The sequence below is a fragment of the Aulonocara sp. 'chitande type north' Nkhata Bay genome, linkage group LG15 (assembly GCF_057382095.1).
Source record: "Aulonocara sp. 'chitande type north' Nkhata Bay isolate Kocher_YH1m ecotype deep benthic linkage group LG15, A_spYH_male_GT1.1, whole genome shotgun sequence".
NCBI lineage: Eukaryota > Metazoa > Chordata > Actinopteri > Cichliformes > Cichlidae > Aulonocara > Aulonocara sp. 'chitande type north' Nkhata Bay.
This window is the reverse complement of record NC_141358.1, coordinates 39393159-39412435: the sequence shown is the minus strand read 5'-3', so window position 1 is coordinate 39412435 and position 19277 is coordinate 39393159. Positions and strand designations below refer to the sequence as shown.

At 39.4% G+C, this 19277-nt stretch overlaps 3 protein-coding genes and 2 long non-coding RNA genes across 8 annotated transcripts; all 5 read right to left on the bottom strand.

The window, feature by feature from the left end:
• Positions 1-186: 186 nt before the first annotated feature.
• On the bottom strand, positions 187-4868 carry LOC147313656 (uncharacterized). 2 transcript variants are annotated; one of them, XM_086263341.1, is made up of 3 exons: positions 2964-4868; positions 1090-2342; positions 187-731 (listed from the first exon to the last, which is right to left on the bottom strand). In XM_086263341.1, the coding sequence occupies exons 1-3, from the start codon at positions 3042-3044 to the stop codon at positions 287-289; spliced, it is 1779 nt and encodes a 592-aa protein (XP_086119467.1). In that variant the 5' UTR covers positions 3045-4868; the 3' UTR covers positions 187-286. The 2 variants fall into 2 exon arrangements, with proteins under 2 accessions (XP_086119467.1, XP_086119468.1); XM_086263342.1 differs by having other exon boundaries at positions 3615-4868.
• Positions 4869-5506: 638 nt separating this feature from the next.
• On the bottom strand, positions 5507-8722 carry LOC147313655 (uncharacterized). 2 transcript variants are annotated; one of them, XR_015124969.1, is made up of 5 exons: positions 8632-8722; positions 7491-8548; positions 7322-7382; positions 7106-7219; positions 5507-5835 (listed from the first exon to the last, which is right to left on the bottom strand). It is a non-coding gene; the product is annotated as an uncharacterized LOC147313655 (long non-coding RNA). The 2 variants fall into 2 exon arrangements; XR_015124970.1 differs by having other exon boundaries at positions 7322-7378.
• Positions 8723-8816: 94 nt separating this feature from the next.
• Positions 8817-10529, bottom strand: LOC147313654 (uncharacterized). The gene is made up of 3 exons (XM_086264654.1): positions 10350-10529; positions 8978-9629; positions 8817-8866 (listed from the first exon to the last, which is right to left on the bottom strand). Exons 1-2 carry the CDS (start codon positions 10423-10425, stop codon positions 9022-9024), a joined length of 684 nt encoding a protein of 227 aa, XP_086120780.1. The 5' UTR covers positions 10426-10529; the 3' UTR covers positions 8817-8866; positions 8978-9021.
• Positions 10530-12312: 1783 nt separating this feature from the next.
• On the bottom strand, positions 12313-17307 carry LOC147313653 (uncharacterized). 2 transcript variants are annotated; one of them, XR_015124967.1, is made up of 5 exons: positions 17201-17307; positions 16060-17117; positions 15891-15951; positions 15675-15788; positions 12313-14404 (listed from the first exon to the last, which is right to left on the bottom strand). It is a non-coding gene; the product is annotated as an uncharacterized LOC147313653 (long non-coding RNA). The 2 variants fall into 2 exon arrangements; XR_015124968.1 differs by having other exon boundaries at positions 15891-15947.
• A 78-nt stretch (positions 17308-17385) lies between these two features.
• LOC147313652 (uncharacterized) lies at positions 17386-19073 on the bottom strand. Its single transcript, XM_086263340.1, has 3 exons — positions 18919-19073; positions 17547-18198; positions 17386-17435 (listed from the first exon to the last, which is right to left on the bottom strand). Exons 1-2 carry the CDS (start codon positions 18992-18994, stop codon positions 17591-17593), a joined length of 684 nt encoding a protein of 227 aa, XP_086119466.1. The 5' UTR covers positions 18995-19073; the 3' UTR covers positions 17386-17435; positions 17547-17590.
• Positions 19074-19277: the final 204 nt, after the last annotated feature.

Below are 19277 nucleotides of genomic sequence, written 5' to 3'. Positions count from 1 at the left end.
TATCATTAAATAATTAATTAAATGTGTCAATAATTAATTAATTAAATGTGTCAATACTTAATTAAAATGTGAAATACATAAATAATTAATTAAATGTGTCAATAATTAATTAATTACATGTGTCATAACTATTTATTTAATTAATTAATTCCAATTTTAATTAATTATTGACACATTTAATTAATTATTTAATGGTGTATTTAATTAATTCATTATGGCAGTCCTGGCGTTCCATACAAAGGCCTTGACTGTAGCTGAAAGTTGAAGTTAAAAAAAAACAACAAACTCATGAACTCAAGCTCAATGCTACATTATGTGGAAACAGACTACTTTTTCCATTTGTATTTTTTTGAGCTCTTGCTGCAGTTAGGAGTTGTTTGTCTTTCAGTACTGCAGAGTAAAACTCTGAGCAAGACATATCATAATTTAGACTGACAATGAGCTCACTTCTAATTAATTCAGTAGAACATTTGTTCCGCACATCAGTCCACTTATTCTTCATAAGAGAGAAAATCCTCTCCTCAAACCCAGTGGAAGATGGGATGCTGAGTACAAAGGATACAACAGCCTGCATATTGGGGAGGTCAGCTGCCTGAAGAATTTCCATCCACTTCTCTGCTGTTCCCTTGGACTGCCACTTTTCCTTCTCCTGATGTTCTTTGGTGAGGTGCTTCAGAAGACTGGTTGCAGTGACACACTCTTCATAACGCTCATCCATAGAGATGTTTAACCTGCCAATAGAGATGAGAAGTTGACCTAAATCCTAAGTGGTACATAGAACATTTACAGTGGTAAATAAATGGAAAAAATGTATTGTATATGTTTATAACGTTGTATAGCATTTAAACAATACAATAAGTATAGTTTATTTATTATGTATTTATCCATCCTTATATTAAGTATATGAACTCCTTCAATTTGTAAAATAGTGTATAAAAGATTGCATGCGTGTGTATATACACTCCAAACAAAGTTAATGATTATGGTTTTATTTATATATGTTATCTATCAATTGTATTTGTTTATTTTTAACCATCAATACTATTAAAACATGGTTTATCATTTCACTGCTAAATGTTTTATTCTTACCTGCCAGCCAGGTGAAGCCGTTCAATGATCTTCTCCATGTCATCAAAGGAAATCTTCCCAGATGCTAGAGAGAGGGGCTGCAGGTGGAAAAGCCAGTTTTCTTCTGAAAAGTCAAACCACTTCCAGACATAACTGATGGCAGTGTCTAGGAAGGCTGTAAACTCCTGCCTGGCACCATCAGCATCAGATGGCGAGAGATGCTGGAGCTTTTGTCTTGTTAGGTACCCGTAGAACCCATCATCTCTTCTCTGAATAAGTCTTGTCAGGAAACACTCCATGATGGAATAGAGGTCAACAGACGTGGTTACATTCTTCTCCAGTTTTTTCACCACTTCTTTAAACAGACACATGACATTATTACAGAAGAGGAGGTAGACTTCCACAATGTCTGCCTCTCCCTCAACTCCAGCAGCATCTTCTGTCAACTTCAGCAATTCCTTCAGGCGCCTTGGACATTCCTCACCAATGCTGATGAGATATGACTTCAGCGGGTCCCAGTTCTGCAGCAGGCGGGTGATTGCAGGGTTGAGTGACAGCCATCTCGTCACAACATGGCGCAGGATATCATGGAATTCAACGTCACAAAATTCACAGAACTCTTTCAGGGACTCTCTCCTTTTGGCAGAGGTGGAAAAGAAGCTGTATATCTTCAGGACAATATTTTCCACATCTACTGAGAGCTTGTCCAGGGCTTTTTTCACAGTGTTATGAACAATATGTGCATGGCAGTTGCCACGAAGGATCTCACTGTTGGTCTCTTTCAATTTTGTGAAGACTGAGTTGTGGATGCCATAATTTACATTTGCATTGTCAGCACTGAATGCAGAAACCTGATCTAAGGATAGCCCCACGTTTTCAAGAGAGCTTTGTATTATTTTTACTATTCCCTCTGCAGACTCATCTGGATTTTCAACAAAATCCAACATCTTGTTGACAACTCCAGCCTCTGGTGTAAAAAACTGCAAGGCCAAGGGAAACATCTTCCGATTTCCCTTGTTTGAAGCATCAGTGTGAAGAGAGAATGGGAGTGGAGTTGCACCACTTTTCAATTTTTTGATCACCTCTTCTATTGCCTTTGGAGACAGGACATCTGTGACAACTGCTTCAGCTTTCGTCCTCCCACAGGACATCTTTTTGGCAATACTGGAGTCATTCAGCATTCGTACAGTCAGTTTGAGTGCACAGTCACCCGAGTTATAACTTAAACCGTGCTTTACAGTGTGGTAGACATGGGTCACCTCTGCAGCAGTCACCTATAAAATAGAAATATATATATATATATATATATATATTACAGTATATCTGTATAGTTTGTGTAGTTTATCAACTGACTTTAAAGTATAAATTACGCATGCAACTTGTAAGAAATGGGTATGGTCATATATATGTATGTTTTCAATATAATGTGTATTCTTTATATATATTCAATTCAGTAATACTTTATTAATCCCAGAGGGAAATTAGGTGTTGTTGCAGCTCAGACTAATCAAGTCTTCAAAGAGTTGTTGAAGACCACAATCACTGTGGGAAGGAAGGATCTCTGCCTTGCCTTGAAACGGAAGTCTCTTCTGTGTCAATTTATTCGGGCTTTGTGGCTTCAGTTGAGGTATTATTTCAGCTTTTCTAATGCTAATCAGCTGCTCCAGTTTGTAAACCCACTTGTTCCCATGATTACGCATCATAACTCATCATCATTATTCATCTATGTATTACTTTTATGTATTAGTCATCTATTCGTTGTAATCATCTATCCTTGTTTATTACACAAAACAAATTATATTATCAAACTTCTGGCCACACAGTGCTGATATTCATTGCACATGCCCATATTAACCTTAACCAGAGGGTTTAAAAAAACAACAATGTTTACATACCATATCTGCTTCTGCCGTGGCCTGGTGGACAACAAATTGGTCAAGGGTTCCTCTTTCTTTCACGCCCCTCATATTCATCATGTGCCCACAAGTAGAAGCATGCTGCTTAACGTCAGTCAGTCCACCATGGCAAATGGAAAAAGTGCGCCGGCACAATGTGCAGTGCGCTTTATACGTGTTATCGCGCACTTTTCCCAGCCAGTTGTTTTCATTTTCCCATTCCTCCCTGTATTTTTGCAACCTTTTTTTTCTTTCTAGGAGGGGAACAAGCACTGTTGTTCAAAGGTGTACTGTCGTCCCAGAGTCGCGCCGCAGTGTCAGTGTTTGTCTCTCTGTTGGCCATGCTGATCATCTGTTGTCTTCCGGTATCTTCTCCCCACGCGACCTTTCCTCGACCAATTAGATAAGCGGTAATCTGAATTGTTATACTCGTGCTAAGTGTGCTGTCAGCTCATTGGTATCAGAGCAGGAGAGGGGCTGGGAATTATGTTTTCAAACAAAGCGTTAAATCCATTAACATTTATAGACTTTTTGTGATTCTCACTGTATTACGGGACAAAGTGCGTCCCTTATTAGCTCAATACCGGACGTGTACTTTTGTTTCTAAATACGGGACGATTCCGTATTTTAAGGGACGGTTGGCAACCCTACCTTTCAGGTAGGTGGACTTCTTAGCAGCGCGCCAGACAGCATCGCGGTAGATCCTGGATGTAAACTGAATGATGATTCCCCTGGGTTGGTTGTTGTTGGACCTCTTGGGACCGATGCGGTGGACGGTGTCAACGACGTCGGGGAATTTATCTTGCATCTCCGGTATGACTAATCTACAGACTTTGATTACCTCCTGCCGCACGTCCTGCTTGTCCCTCTCGGTCAGACCGTAGAGCTTCAGATTCCAACGCCGTGAATAGCTCTCCAGGTGAGAGATGCGCTTTTCCTGTGCTTCAGCGATTGCTTTATATTTTTCGAGCTGTGCCTCAACACTGACAACTCTGCTCTTCATATCATTTAACTCAGCACAGACAGCATCAAATGACTCCTTAACAGCTGTGATATGTTCAGTGTTCTCTTGGACAGCTTTTTTCATCTCGGAGATGGCTATGGAGTTGTCACTCACCATTTTTTCAAGTGTCTGAACTCGAGTTAATCAACATGGTAAGTGATGAGAGCTGGGAGAGAACCGTAGATGTCTCCGTATCCGCAACTTTTCTTAGCTTACCAGCGGGAGAGGCACATGGAGTGATAGGGAGAGGGGGAAACTCTTCTTCCATCCGTGAATACTGAAGCGGTTCGGAAACTGCCTCCAAATAGTCGTGCATGGAGTCGATGAGAGTATTTTTAGTGTCGGCGGGCATCTCAGTAGCGAGAGAAGACTGAGCAGCTTGGCTAACATTAGCAAGCTTGCTAACGGAGCCACTGTTAGCATGCAACTTCTTAGAATCGGTCTTTCTCTTCTCGGGTTTGCTCATTTTGGTTCACAAATAGATACCAAAATGAGACGTAAAAGATGACTATTGCGTAGGCGTAAATAAAGTCTCTGTTCACTGTGTGTAATATATATTTTAAAAAAGGCCAGGTTCGCAGAGCTCAGCGATACGTGACTGCTCAGAGCGCCATCTTGGGCTTCCCCCCCCCCCTCGAAGAGTCACGATTACATTGACTATCAAAAGTCGACGCGTCGTTTGAAGCTTTGTAAGATCCCAAAAGACGCAGGAATAAGTAGCAGGATTTAAGAGTGTAATAACGGACTGAAACAGAAGATGGCAGCACTGCATGTACAAGGATGCCAGCTGCCGTTAAACCCCGAAGAAGAAGAAGTAGCTGTGTCCCAGAATTCATAGCGCAGCCCAGCTCAGTTTCCAACAATGGCGGCAGCTAGTTAGTTTTAGTATTACTCTTATTATTCTTTATAGGTCACAAAATAAACGTTTCACATATTTTCAGGCGAGACTGTAACTGTGTAAACCTCAAATATCTGCTCAGTTTATCAAGACACCACATATTTTCAAAAGCACTCCGACGTTTTCAGAGACGTCTGTTACCCACTAGCTCGATAGCGAGCCGAGGGCTAGGCTAACTAGAGCTGTGAGAACACCGGACTCCCGGCAAATCGTTTTCAAACCCACCGCAGTCTTTCGCTACTTTCGCTATCCAAGCTTCTGACAGATGTGACAGATGTTTAACTTATTGTTGTTTACTTGTAGTGTACAATAAATAATCAAAAACACAGGATTATTCTGCAATGCTTCATTACTCACTAATCTTACAAATGTTGAAAGGTAAAAGTGTTCAATAAAATCCTAAATATTGCAAAATGCTGTAAGAACTCTTCTTTCGCTGCTTTAGGACACATCCCATTATATTGACTACTGTACACACACTACTTAATATTTAAGATACAAAAAATACTGGTTTCTGTGCATGCATCTGCAGTGAAGGTGTGTGTTTTGCCATGCAGCTTTTACTTACTTAGCACTCTTCTTCATTTTGACTACCATGAAGTTAAGCCAAAAAAACAAGAAAAGAAAAAAGATTTTTCTGGTATCTGAAGTATAACAGTTCCCTGAACTACCTCTGATAGTGTCCTCATCATGATAATATTCCCTTTATTTATGATTAGTTATCTTTATCTTCAGAGGTCTGGGTGACAGTTTTAGTGTTTGCTTTAAAAAACAAAAAACAACAAAAACTCAAAACAAAAACTTGAAATATATATATTCTATATACATATATAGAGATGCTCACTCCTGATTGGACACTGAGCTGCACCACCTTCTCCTTCACTCCTCCACCTTGCTGTCCTCTGTGCTCTCTCTCCTCCATCTCCAGGGAACAAATCAGAGTCTGAGCACCAAACCTGTGGACTGTTAATCTGCAGATAAGAAGGAAAACACGCAGAATTCTCATGTTTGCCATTTTTCATACCGTATTACTATAGTATATTAGTTTACCAGTCCAACAGATTTATTTTCCCAAATGGATCATTACAGCTTTTGCCACACTGGTCCACTTGATTGTCAAAGTGTATTAGCTCTTTATTATTTCTTTCTTTTCTTTACTTTGAAATTATTACAATCAGAACGGACAGGACTGGGGATGGGAAAGAGAAAGATGAAGAAAAGAGAAGTTGGGAAGATGCTCAACAGAAGGAGATGGAAAGCAAAAAGATAGGAGAAGAGAGACACAGAGAGAGAAGACACTAAAAATCTGTTTGATCACCTGCTGGAAAAATAAAAACAAGCAAAAAGAGAAAAACACAGCAGCGAAACCACAGCAAAAACCAACATAAGCACAAGTTATAGTAAATAATAAATATCTCCACATCCCGGAAGGGCCTGATCGAGCCACAGGGGCCATAAACTGACAGTTTATTTATAACTAGAAATAATAAAGCAGTTGACGTGTTTCAGGCTGTGACTTTTAGTATCTGTTGGTACTTCATCACTTTGAATAAGTGTAAGTCAACACCAGGCCGCACTTTCAGTCTTTCCATTAAACAAATGACCAACAATCCATTGTTTTCACCATTAAACAATAAAATATGCTTCTTGACTCCTTGATGCAGGTGCCCACCTACGACCTGGTTTATTAATACTAAGCTAAAGAGGAAAGCAACTCACTGTAGTTCTCACAGCTCAGGACAAGCAGACACCTGATGTTGAGTGACTGAATGGAACTAAAACAAGAATTCATAATTATGTTTGTCTGCCATGAACACGTGATGATAAAACTCTGCATATGCAGTCAGGAGACTGATGACCTGTGAAATGAGCTGTTAGAAATGTGCAGATATGTGTAAACATTGATCAGCATTTAACATCCAGGATGGAGCAAAACTTCTGACCTGCATGTATGAGAACCTTTAATCACATCATCTTTGTAGTGAAATAGCTGATGACTCATTAAACGTTTCCATGTAATTTATCCACAGTGAAAAATATTCACTTTGCTGGATCTGAAAATCACGTGTTCATTTCATTAGACACTAGCAATACCATTAAACTGGACCTTATCATTATCATATAGCACTAAATGTGAAACTGTGTCATATAACAATCTATATATGTAATATGTGTTTGCCTGAATCTTCCAGCACAAACAGAAAGACGAGCTGTTGTCTGAGTATCAACACAAGTACACACCAGAAATCGTTCAGTAAAGACAAATTTAATAAATGAAAGCTGGTGAGAGGGCCTTTGATGTTTCTCTTTGGATCATCCTGTTGTTTGTCTCCCAGTGTCGTTACTGCTCCTCTCCTTTCAAAGACAAACACCAAATAACACCAAATGAGAGTGAATCACTTCAGAAACACTCCTGGTTATTGTGAGCAAACGTCATAACATGATGAATGTATTTACCATTTTACTGAGGGAAAATCTTCTGTGTGGAGTTTCTTCTCATCTTGGCTCTTTTTCCTGACTTTTAGAAACAAGAGGCAGAAAAGAAAGAATAAAAGTTAAAACCTCAACAAGTTTTTTAATGTTTGGGATGTTTTAGAAACAACCTTAAACACTATTTACTACTTACCACTTTGTTCATTCTTGCTGACGTTCACTCTCCTCATCTTCTCTCTAAAGGACAAATGACAGAAAAGAGGGAATCATTTTAGTAACTTTATCAACCAGGTGAGCAGAATTTTAGATATTTATCAATATTCTGATTAAAAGCAGAGTGAATACTTATCTTTTTACGAGAAAGGGTTCAATCCGTCCTGTCTTAGGTCTTAATGTCACCTTGGCTCCTCTGTTTTCTCTGAAAAACAAAAGACAAATGGGAAGAAAAAAATTAGTAAATGATTTCAGCAACTAGAGGAAGTGTTCACTGAGGAGGAGCTGTCATAATAATATAAAATCAATATATACTTATCTTTTTTTTAATGACAGTTTACAGAGCACGCTGGCTTCGCTCCTCCCTCCGCTCCTCTCTGAAAGTTAACTGGATAAAGGATAATAACAATTAATAACATCATCAAAACAGACAAACCTGAAAGAATTGCTGATCAGAGCTGTGACAGAGTCACAGATTAGTTGGATGTATACTTATCTTTCACAATGAGAGCGTTTGCATAGACGTCTCTTCAGGTCTTTTTATTGTTTTCTTTCTGGAGAGGAAAGTGATGAGACTGATGAGGAAATACCAAATACAAAGACTGACAAAGGGAACTGAAAAAGTCTAACCAAAACCTATACTGGGGGAAAACTGTAGGAAACAGAACTACTGAGGCAAGGAAACACGAGGGGACGGAGACTAACACTCTGACAAGGGACAAAGGGAGACTGACACAATATTTACACACAGGAGGCTGATTATGGGAACTAAGGACACATAGAAACACAGCTGAACCGAATAAGAAATGAACAACAAGTCGAAACAAACTCTAATGACAGTTCAACCAGTTTCTAAACACAACAAATAACTTTCAGGATGTTTCAACAATGTGTAAAATGAGTTCTTATCTTTTTTTGTGAGAGGGCCTTCAATGTTTCTCTTTGGATCATCCTTCCATCCATTTCTTCTGCTTAACCATTGGAGCCATCCCAGCTGTTATGGGGCCAGAGGCGGGGGTATAACCTGGACAGGTCAGTCTAACACAGAGAAACAGACAACCATTCACACTCACATTCAACCTAACTGCATCTCTCTGGACTGTGGGATGAAGCTGGAGTACCTGGAGGGAACCACAAAGGCGCCAGGACTGTCTTGCTCTCAGATGACGCCCGTTCACGCTGCTCTGAAGACCCTCAGTTGTCTTTGGATCAAATAACACCAAATGAGAGTGAATCACTTAAGAAACACTCCTGGTTATTGTGAGCAAACGTCATAACAAGATGAATATATTCACCATTTTACTGAGGGAAAATCTTCTGTGTGGTGTTTCTTCGCAGCGTGACTCTTTTGCCTGACTTTTAGAAACAAGAGGCAGAAAAGAAAGAATAAAAGTTAAAACCTCGACGATTTTCAAATATTTTAGGACATTCTTTTAGAAACAACCTTAAGCACTATTTACTACTTACCACTTTGTTCAGGCTTGCTGACGTTCGACATGCTTCACTGTATATTATAATCTCAAGCGCTTCCTTGCTTGAGTCGGGCTCCGGATGCTGCTCTCTTCCTCCGCCTTCCTCTTAGCACGCTTTGCCGACATATTTAGAAAACGGCAGAGCACCGAAGTGAGAACTCTGCCGTCCGCGCTGTAGTCTGTTACTCTCCAGCGGTTCTTCATCTCAGTGTCCTCTGTTTGGTAAACAGTGGAGATGACTCTGGTGACGGGGAGGCCGTCGACAGTCAGGGTGCGGACACAGTTCCTCCGATCTGCCTTCAGCACAGCAAGATCTGCTTTCTCTGGAAGAACTGGAGTCAGGAAGCGTGGATGAGAGCTGGAGCCCGCAGGCGGCAGCATCATGCCAGCTGGTGAGTCCGTAGGAGGAGAAGGAGTGGTGTTCTCTCTCTGGCTCTGCCTCACATTGACAAATGGTGTCGTCACCAGGTCCCGGTGGAACCATCCTTTAAAAGGTATGCAAGGAAAGTCCTTGGACCCAGTCACCAGGTTATGGTAAAGAGTGAGGACCAGGTGAGGCATGGAGTTCAGATGGCTCCTGCTCAGTTCACGGTTCCTCAAGTTAGTGACGACCATCTGAGGTGCAGTGACTGGACTCACCAGATCAGCTACGAGAAAGCAAAGCGTGCGTCTACGTTAATCATGTGATCACACAAATTAAAGCCTGAATTTAAATTGTCCAGACATGGCTTTACATCATCATAAGCTCTTCCACACACAAACAGTAAGAAGCTCCCAGCAGAACTCATTGTTTATGAAAGCCTTCACATTTTTCACCTGGTAAAAGTTTTCATGTGTGTAAGGCTGCGTGGATTTTCACTGAGGTTTTAATACGCATTCACATTAAGGAGTAATATCTTCATATTAGTTGAGCATCGATATTTTGAGGATAAAGCAGCTACATTTAGGTGAGAAACCTCCCACCTCCTTATTGCAGGCACACACTGTTTCAATCTCAAACTCATCCTGCGACTCTGTGAACTTTTAAAACTCCAGCTTCTCCAGCTTTACACATTCACAATCTATGAAACGTTCACGTATAACTCAGCGCCAGCGGCCCAAACATGTCAACTCAAACCCTCTACATGCAAAAACGGCCGCGCGCTGACGTCAGCGTCCTCCAACGCCTTAAGTCGTTAGCAATTAAAAAAAAACATGGCGCCATCTTTATAGCGTACTGGCACATGTTAAAATTGATGTTACTCAAGTATGAAACATCTCATCCTAAATGTTAACACTCATGAAGTCCTACTTCCAAACAATAAAAGACAAAAATCGAAGTTGTATTTGTTTGCTAGCACTCTGACATATTAGCCTGCTGTACTCACCATAGCGTTGATCTAACACCTCCTCAATGAAAAGGGAGAGCAGGTGCATCTCGCGACTCAAGTTTGAAGAAGTCATTTTGCAAATCCTTCTTGAAGATTTTCAAACGTTAGCTGTAGTTTGAAAAATCCGAGTTTTCACAGCACTAGTGGGAAAAAGCTCCTGTTTGCGCTCAAACGTGAAACCCGAATTCCACTTTTGCCTCCTGCTTTTATACCTGCACTCAAACACGTCATCATCACCATGACACCCAGGGTCACCGAAAATCAATTTTATTTATTTAAAATAAAGTTCGTCTAATTATCATAGTTTTTAAAAAATATATATATTTCTCATTTTATTTTACTGCTTTATTCATCCTTTTTAAAAAATATATTGCCAAACTTTGTCGTTTTAATTCTTTAAAAAATCATTAATTCACCAGTTTACAAAAATGAAGATCGATATCTGAAATTTAAATTAATAAATAAATAATTACAATTGATAATGGGTTTTTAGCATTAAAGAATAGTTTTTCAGTGCGCTTTAAATGTTATCAGAGCCGATGTTGTGCCAAAAAGTGATCGCAGTCCAAAAAGTGATTTACGGTATTGAAACGTTTGTTTGTGTCATGACATTTGTAAACAGTTGATGTTTAAGGTGCAGTTCATGTGGAAGCCAGAGGAGGGTGGTGTTGTGCGCATAATACAAAGTGATGGCGAAACCTAAAAGACGGTGTCATGTCTGCTCCCTGAAGCAATCTCATAACAGTTTCAATCTATTTCAAGCCAGTTAGCACATTTCTGTTATGAAGTGCAATCATTTTTTGGCAGTAAACTTAAATCCTTTTATTATGAATATCACATTCTCAGATTTTCAAGAGAGACCAGACCAATAGGACAGCAGAAATCACAAAAATATATAAATAACAGTTTTATAAAGATTAAAACAGTAAAAAAAAAAAGACTGGAATGATTATGATGTATAACACAGAATATGTACAATAACAGAGTTATAAACACACCTAGAACACACGTGATACTTTTATTTCATCTATAACCTCTGTGCAAATTTTGTTGACTGCAAAGTGTTTATGAATATGTTTTTAAAAGCTGGTTATCTGACTGTCAGTTAATAGCAATTAAAAAGAAAGCTGATTTTTATTTAAAAAACCCTGAAAACATCACACATGTACAAACAACACACAATTATTGTAGATTCTTCAAAGCCTCCTTATATTCATCACTTGGGTAGGTGGTGTTATACATGCCCTCACAGCACCGGCACATCAATCCTCCTGTTTTCACCTTGTCACCTTCATTAAGCTGCTCTCTTACTACAGAAGGCCCACCGCATGCATGGGGGGGAGAGGGGGGGAGAGAGGGGGGGGATACCGTGGGCCAGGGCTGTGGCATCTAATGTCTGGTTGTCAGTGTCCTTTGGAAAAGCAAGTGATTGTCCTCAAATCAGATGTCCCAGCAGATTGATCTAGTTTGCCATGCTGGCAAAAGACCAATACACCAAGACAAACAGCCATTTATGCTTTTTACACAGACAGCCCATTTTTTTTCTATTTAACTAGAAGAATTGTTGTACCACACATTAAAGTTTCAAATCAGTGAAAAAGCAATCGTGCCAAAGAAATGTCATGTGTTTGTTTAAGATGACTGCAATTATGGTATTAACAGAAAACACACATCTCTGTCTCTTTTCTTTTCTGTTTAGTGTTTCACTTACCTTCTAAACTCAACAAGTACTTGCACAATCCTGAGGTTTTTAGAAAAGAACATCTCAGATTAAATAAGGAGGAGATACAGACGTTAAAACTAACCTTTATTACTATGATACAAAACAATATTAATGAAGTTGTTAAAAGTGGTACTTCTTACACACACACACACACACACACACACACACACACACACACTCGGCTCATTACAAGTGTTTAAAAGTTTGAGTTGTCTGAAAAACTAAAGAAAGAAAAAGACAAAAATGTTACAATACAAAAGTTGGAACTTTATTAACACACAGAAATACAAACTGATGGGTTGATAAATATCAAGAAGACAGTACATTTCACATAAAGACTGTGCATCATTTTAAGATGAAAAAATGCAATATGGGGTCAGCCAGAGGATTAATAATCAAAACTAAGGGATTCTGATATTAATACTGCACCGCCTCCAATCTCACTATAAGTTACATCTGTTGAACTGACTTCTTGCTAGCATTTCCAAGGAAGTCAAGATGAAAAAAATAAAACCTAAAAACAGAGGGTCCAATACATTTAACAGGAATTTGTCAAAAAGAACAACAAAAGTACTGACGGTTAATTTTTTATTTTTGACCCTGTAACTCAGTTATTAGTTTGAAAATAAACGTTTGTATGTCTTCAAAAAATACTGTAAAGCTGTTGACTCTTAGGGAGTCAGGAGCTACATGACAGATGTTATTTTGAATGACTTGGATATTTGCTGTTTACCAACCGTAAGTCTGCACAACAGAAATATTGTTCTGAAACACATTAAAATACACAAGTGAAAGATGATATCTGTAATTAGAGCTGCCACGATTAGTCGAAGAGTCACGATTACGTTGACTATCAAAATCGTCGACGACTGATTTAATAGTCGACGTGTCGTTTGAAGCTTTGTAAGATCCAAAAGACGCAGGAATAAGTAGTAGGATTTAAGAGTGTAATAACGGACTGAAACAGAAGATGGCAGCACTGCATGTACAAGGATGCCAGCTGCCGTTAAACCCCGAAGAAGAAGAAGTAGCTGTGTCCCAGAATTCATAGCGCAGCCCAGCTCAGTTTCCAACAATGGCGGCAGCTAGTTAGTTTTAGTATTACTCTTATTATTCTTTATGGGTCACAAAATAAACGTTTCACATATTTTCAGGCGAGACTGTAACTGTGTAAACCTCAAATATCTGCTCAGTTTATCAAGACCACATATTTTCAAAAGCGCTCTGACGTTTTCGGAGACGTCTGTTACCCACTAGCTCGATAGCGAGCCGGGGGCTAGGCTCACTAGAGCTGTGAGAACACCGGACTCCCGGCAAATCGTTTTCAAACCCACCGCAGTCTTTCGCTACTCAGGTTAAACATATATAGGTCACTTAGATAACTTAAAAATGTTATCGTTTGGCTTTTTTTTAGTATTTTATTTGTTCCTGAGTAAATCGGTTTGGCTGAGATTAAAGTTATAGTTTCTGTAAGCAAAGCAAAACTGTTTATGTGAAAAACTGTAAAATATAATTTCCGTGTTCTGTAAAATATAATTTCAGTGTTCTTTTTACATTTCATAAGAGTAAAATCCTTGTAGGAGTAAATGTATCCAAGCTTCTGACAGATGTCACAGATGTTTAACTTATTGTTGTTTACTTGTAGTGTACAATAAATAATCAAAAACACAGGATTATTGTGCAATGCTTCATTACTCATTAATCTTACAAATGTTGAAAGGTAAAAGTGTTCAATAAAATCCTAAATATTGCAAAATGCTGTAAGAACTCTTCTTTTGCTGCTTTAGGTCACATCCCATTATATTGACTACTGTACACACACTACTTAATATTTAAGATACAAAAAATACTGGTTTCTGTGCATGCATCTGCAGTGAAGGTGTGTGTTGTTTTGCCATGCAGCTTTTACTTGCTTAGGCGCAGTCAAGCACTCTTCTTCATTTTGCCTACCATGAAGTCAAGCCAAAAAAACAAGAAAAGAAAAACGATTTTTCTGGTATCTGAACTATAACAGTTCCCTGAACTACCTCTGATAGTGTCCTCATCATGATAATATTCCCTTTATTTATGATTAGTTATCTTCATCTTCAGAGGTCTGGGTGACAGTTTTAGTGTTTGCTTTAAATAACAAAAAACAACAAAAACTCAAAACAAAAACTTGAAATATATATATATTCTATATACATATATAGAGATGCTCACTCCTGATTGGACACTGAGCTGCACCACCTTCTCCTTCACTCCTCCACCTTGCTGTCCTCTGTGCTCTCTCTCCTCCATCTCCAGGGAACAAATCAGAGTCTGAGCACCAAACCTGTGGACTGTTAATCTGCAGATAAGAAGGAAAACACGCAGAATTCTCATGTTTGCCATTTTTCATACCGTATTATTATAGTATATTAGTTTACCAGTCCAACAGATTTATTTTCCCAAATGGATCATTTCAGCTTTTGCCACACTGGTCCACTTGATTGTCAAAGTGTATTAGCTCTTTATTATTTCTTTCTTTTCTTTACTTTGAAATTATTACAATCAGAACGGACAGGACTGGGGATGGGAAAGAGAAAGATGAAGAAAAGAGAAGTTGGGAAGATGCTCAACAGAAGGAGATGGAAAGCAAAAAGATAGGAGAAGAGAGACACAGAGAGAGGAGACACTAAAAATCTGTTTGATCACCTGCTGGAAAAATAAAAACAAGCAAAAAGAGAAAAACACAGTAGCGAAACCACAGCAAAAACCAACATAAGCACAAGTTATAGTAAATAATAAATATCTCCACATCCCGGAAGGGCCTGATCGAGCCACAGGGGCCATAAACTGACAGTTTATTTATAACTAGAAATAATAAAGCAGTTGACGTGTTTCAGGCTGTGACTTTTAGTATCTGTTGGTACTTCATCACTTTGAATAAGTGTAAGTCAACACCAGGCCGCACTTTCAGTCTTTCCATTAAACAAATGACCAACAATCCATTGTTTTCACCATTAAACAATAAAATATGCTTCTTGACTCCTTGATGCAGGTGCCCACCTACGACCTGGTTTATTAATACTAAGCTAAAGAGGAAAGCAACTCACTGTAGTTCTCACAGCTCAGGACAAGCAGACACCTGATGTTGAGTGACTGAATGGAACTAAAACAAGAATTCATAATTATGTTTGTCTGCCATGAACACGTGATGATAAAACTCTGCATATGCAGTCAGGAGACTGATGACCTGTGAAATGAGCTGTTAGAAATGTGCAGATATGTGTAAACATTGATCAGCATTTAACATCCAGGATGGAGCAAAACTTCTGACCTGCATGTATGAGAACCTTTAATCACATCATCTTTGTAGTGAAATAGCTGATGACTCATTAAACGTTTCCATGTAATTTATCCACAGTGAAAAATATTCACTTTGCTGGATCTGAAAATCACGTGTTCATTTCATTAGACACTAGCAATACCATTAAACTGGACCTTATCATTATCATATAGCACTAAATGTGAAACTGTGTCATATAACAATCTATATATGTAATATGTGTTTGCCTGAATCTTCCAGCACAAACAGAAAGACGAGCTGTTGTCTGAGTATCAACGCAAGTACACACCAGAAATCGTTCAGTAAAGACAAATTTAATAAATGAAAGCTGGTGAGAGGGCCTTTGATGTTTCTCTTTGGATCATCCTGTTGTTTGTCTCCCAGTGTCGTTACTGCTCCTCTCCTTTCAAAGACAAACACCAAATAACACCAAATGAGAGTGAATCACTTCAGAAACACTCCTGGTTATTGTGAGCAAACGTCATAACATGATGAATGTATTTACCATTTTACTGAGGGAAAATCTTCTGTGTGGAGTTTCTTCTCATCTTGGCTCTTTTTCCTGACTTTTAGAAACAAGAGGCAGAAAAGAAAGAATAAAAGTTAAAACCTCAACAAGTTTTTTAATGTTTGGGATGTTTTAGAAACAACCTTAAACACTATTTACTACTTACCACTTTGTTCATTCTTGCTGACGTTCACTCTCCTCATCTTCTCTCTAAAGGACAAATGACAGAAAAGAGGGAATCATTTTAGTAACTTTATCAACCAGGTGAGCAGAATTTTAGATATTTATCAATATTCTGATTAAAAGCAGAGTGAATACTTATCTTTTTACGAGAAAGGGTTCAATCCGTCCTGTCTTAGGTCTTAATGTCACCTTGGCTCCTCTGTTTTCTCTGAAAAACAAAAGACAAATGGGAAGAAAAAAATTAGTAAATGATTTCAGCAACTAGAGGAAGTGTTCACTGAGGAGGAGCTGTCATAATAATATAAAATCAATATATACTTATCTTTTTTTTAATGACAGTTTACAGAGCACGCTGGCTTCGCTCCTCCCTCCGCTCCTCTCTGAAAGTTAACTGGATAAAGGATAATAACAATTAATAACATCATCAAAACAGACAAACCTGAAAGAATTGCTGATCAGAGCTGTGACAGAGTCACAGATTAGTTGGATGTATACTTATCTTTCACAATGAGAGCGTTTGCATAGACGTCTCTTCAGGTCTTTTTATTGTTTTCTCTCTGGAGAGGAAAGTGATGAGACTGATGAGGAAATACCAAATACAAAGACTGACAAAGGGAACTGAAAAAGTCTAACCAAAACCTATACTGGGGGAAAACTGTAGGAAACAGAACTACTGAGGCAAGGAAACACGAGGGGACGGAGACTAACACTCTGACAAGGGACAAAGGGAGACTGACACAATATTTACACACAGGAGGCTGATTATGGGAACTAAGGACACATAGAAACACAGCTGAACCGAATAAGAAATGAACAACAAGTCGAAACAAACTCTAATGACAGTTCAACCAGTTTCTAAACACAACAAATAACTTTCAGGATGTTTCAACAATGTGTAAAATGAGTTCTTATCTTTTTTTGTGAGAGGGCCTTCAATGTTTCTCTTTGGATCATCCTTCCATCCATTTCTTCTGCTTAACCATTGGAGCCATCCCAGCTGTTATGGGGCCAGAGGCGGGGGTATAACCTGGACAGGTCAGTCTAACACAGAGAAACAGACAACCATTCACACTCACATTCAACCTAACTGCATCTCTCTGGACTGTGGGATGAAGCTGGAGTACCTGGAGGGAACCACAAAGGCGCCAGGACTGTCTTGCTCTCAGATGACGCCCGTTCACGCTGCTCTGAAGACCCTCAGTTGTCTTTGGATCAAATAACACCAAATGAGAGTGAATCACTTCAGAAACACTCCTGGTTATTGTGAGCAAACGTCATAACAAGATGAATATATTCACCATTTTACTGAGGGAAAATCTTCTGTGTGGTGTTTCTTCGCAGCGTGACTCTTTTGCCTGACTTTTAGAAACAAGAGGCAGAAAAGAAAGAATAAAAGTTAAAACCTCGACGATTTTCAAATATTTTAGGACATTCTTTTAGAAACAACCTTAAGCACTGTTTACTACTTACCACTTTGTTCAGGCTTGCTGACGTTCGACATGCTTCACTGTATATTATAATCTCAAGCGCTTCCTTGCTTGAGTCGGGCTCCGGATGCTGCTCTCTTCCTCCGCCTTCCTCTTAGCACGCTTTGCCGACATATTTAGAAAACGGCAGAGCACCGAAGTGAGAACTCTGCCGTCCGCGCTGTAGTCTGTTACTCTCCAGCGGTTCTTCATCTCAGTGTCCTCTGTTTGGTAAACAGTGGAGATGACTCTGGTGACGGGGAGGCCGTCGACAGTCAGGGTGCGGACACAGTTCCTCCGATCTGCCTTCAGCACAGCAAGATCTGCTTTCTCTGGAAGAACTGGAGTCAGGAAGCGTGGATGAGAGCTGGAGCCCGCAGGCGGCAGCATCATGCCAGCTGGTGAGTCCGTAGGAGGAGAAGGAGTGGTGTTCTCTCTCTGGCTCTGCCTCACATTGACAAATGGTGTCGTCACCAGGTCCCGGTGGAACCATCCTTTAAAAGGTATGCAAGGAAAGTCCTTGGACCCAGTCACCAGGTTATGGTAAAGAGTGAGGACCAGGTGAGGCATGGAGTTCAGATGCCTCCTGCTCAGTTCACGGTTCCTCAAGTTAGTGACGACCATCTGAGGTGCAGTGACTGGACTCACCAGATCAGCTACGAGAAAGCAAAGCGTGCGTCTACGTTAATCATGTGATCACACAAATTAAAGCCTGAATTTAAATTGTCCAGACATGGCTTTACATCATCATAAGCTCTTCCACACACAAACAGTAAGAAGCGCCCAGCAGAACTCATTGTTTATGAAAGCCTTCACATTTTTCACCTGGTAAAAGTTTTCATGTGTGTAAGGCTGCGTGGATTTTCACTGAGGTTTTAATACGCATTCACATTAAGGAGTAATATCTTCATATTAGTTGAGCATCGATATTTTGAGGATAAAGCAGCTACATTTAGGTGAGAAACCTCCCACCTCCTTATTGCAGGCACACACTGTTTCAATCTCAAACTCATCCTGCGACTCTGTGAACTTTTAAAACTCCAGCTTCTCCAGCTTTACACATTCACAATCTATGAAACGTTCACGTATAACTCAGCGCCAGCAGCCCAAACATGTCAACTCAAACCCTCTACATGCAAAAACGGCCGCGCGCTGACGTCAGCGTCCTCCAACGCCTTAAGTCGTTAGCAATTAAAAAAAAACATGGCGCCATCTTTATAGCGTACTGGCACATGTTAAAATTGATGTTACTCAAGTATGAAACATCTCATCCTAAATGTTAACACTCGTGAAGTCCTACTTCCAAACAATAAAAGACAAAAATCTAAGTTGTATTTGTTTGCTAGCACTCTGACATATTAGCCTGCTGTACTCACCATAGCGTTGATCTAACACCTCCTCAATGAAAAGGGAGAGCAGGTGCATCTCGCGACTCAAGTCTGAAGAAGTCATTTTGCAAATCCTTCTTGAAGATTTTCAAACGTTAGCTGTAGCTTGAAAAATCCGAGTTTTCACAGCACTAGTGGGAAAAAGCTCCTGTTTGCGCTCAAACGTGAAACCCGAATTCCACTTTTGCCTCCTGCTTTTATACCTGCACTCAAACACGTCATCATCACCATGACACCCAGGGTCACCGAAAATCAATTTTATTTATTTAAAATAAAGTTCGTCTAATTATCATAGTTTTTAAAATATATATATATTTCTCATTTTATTTTACTGCTTTATTCATCCT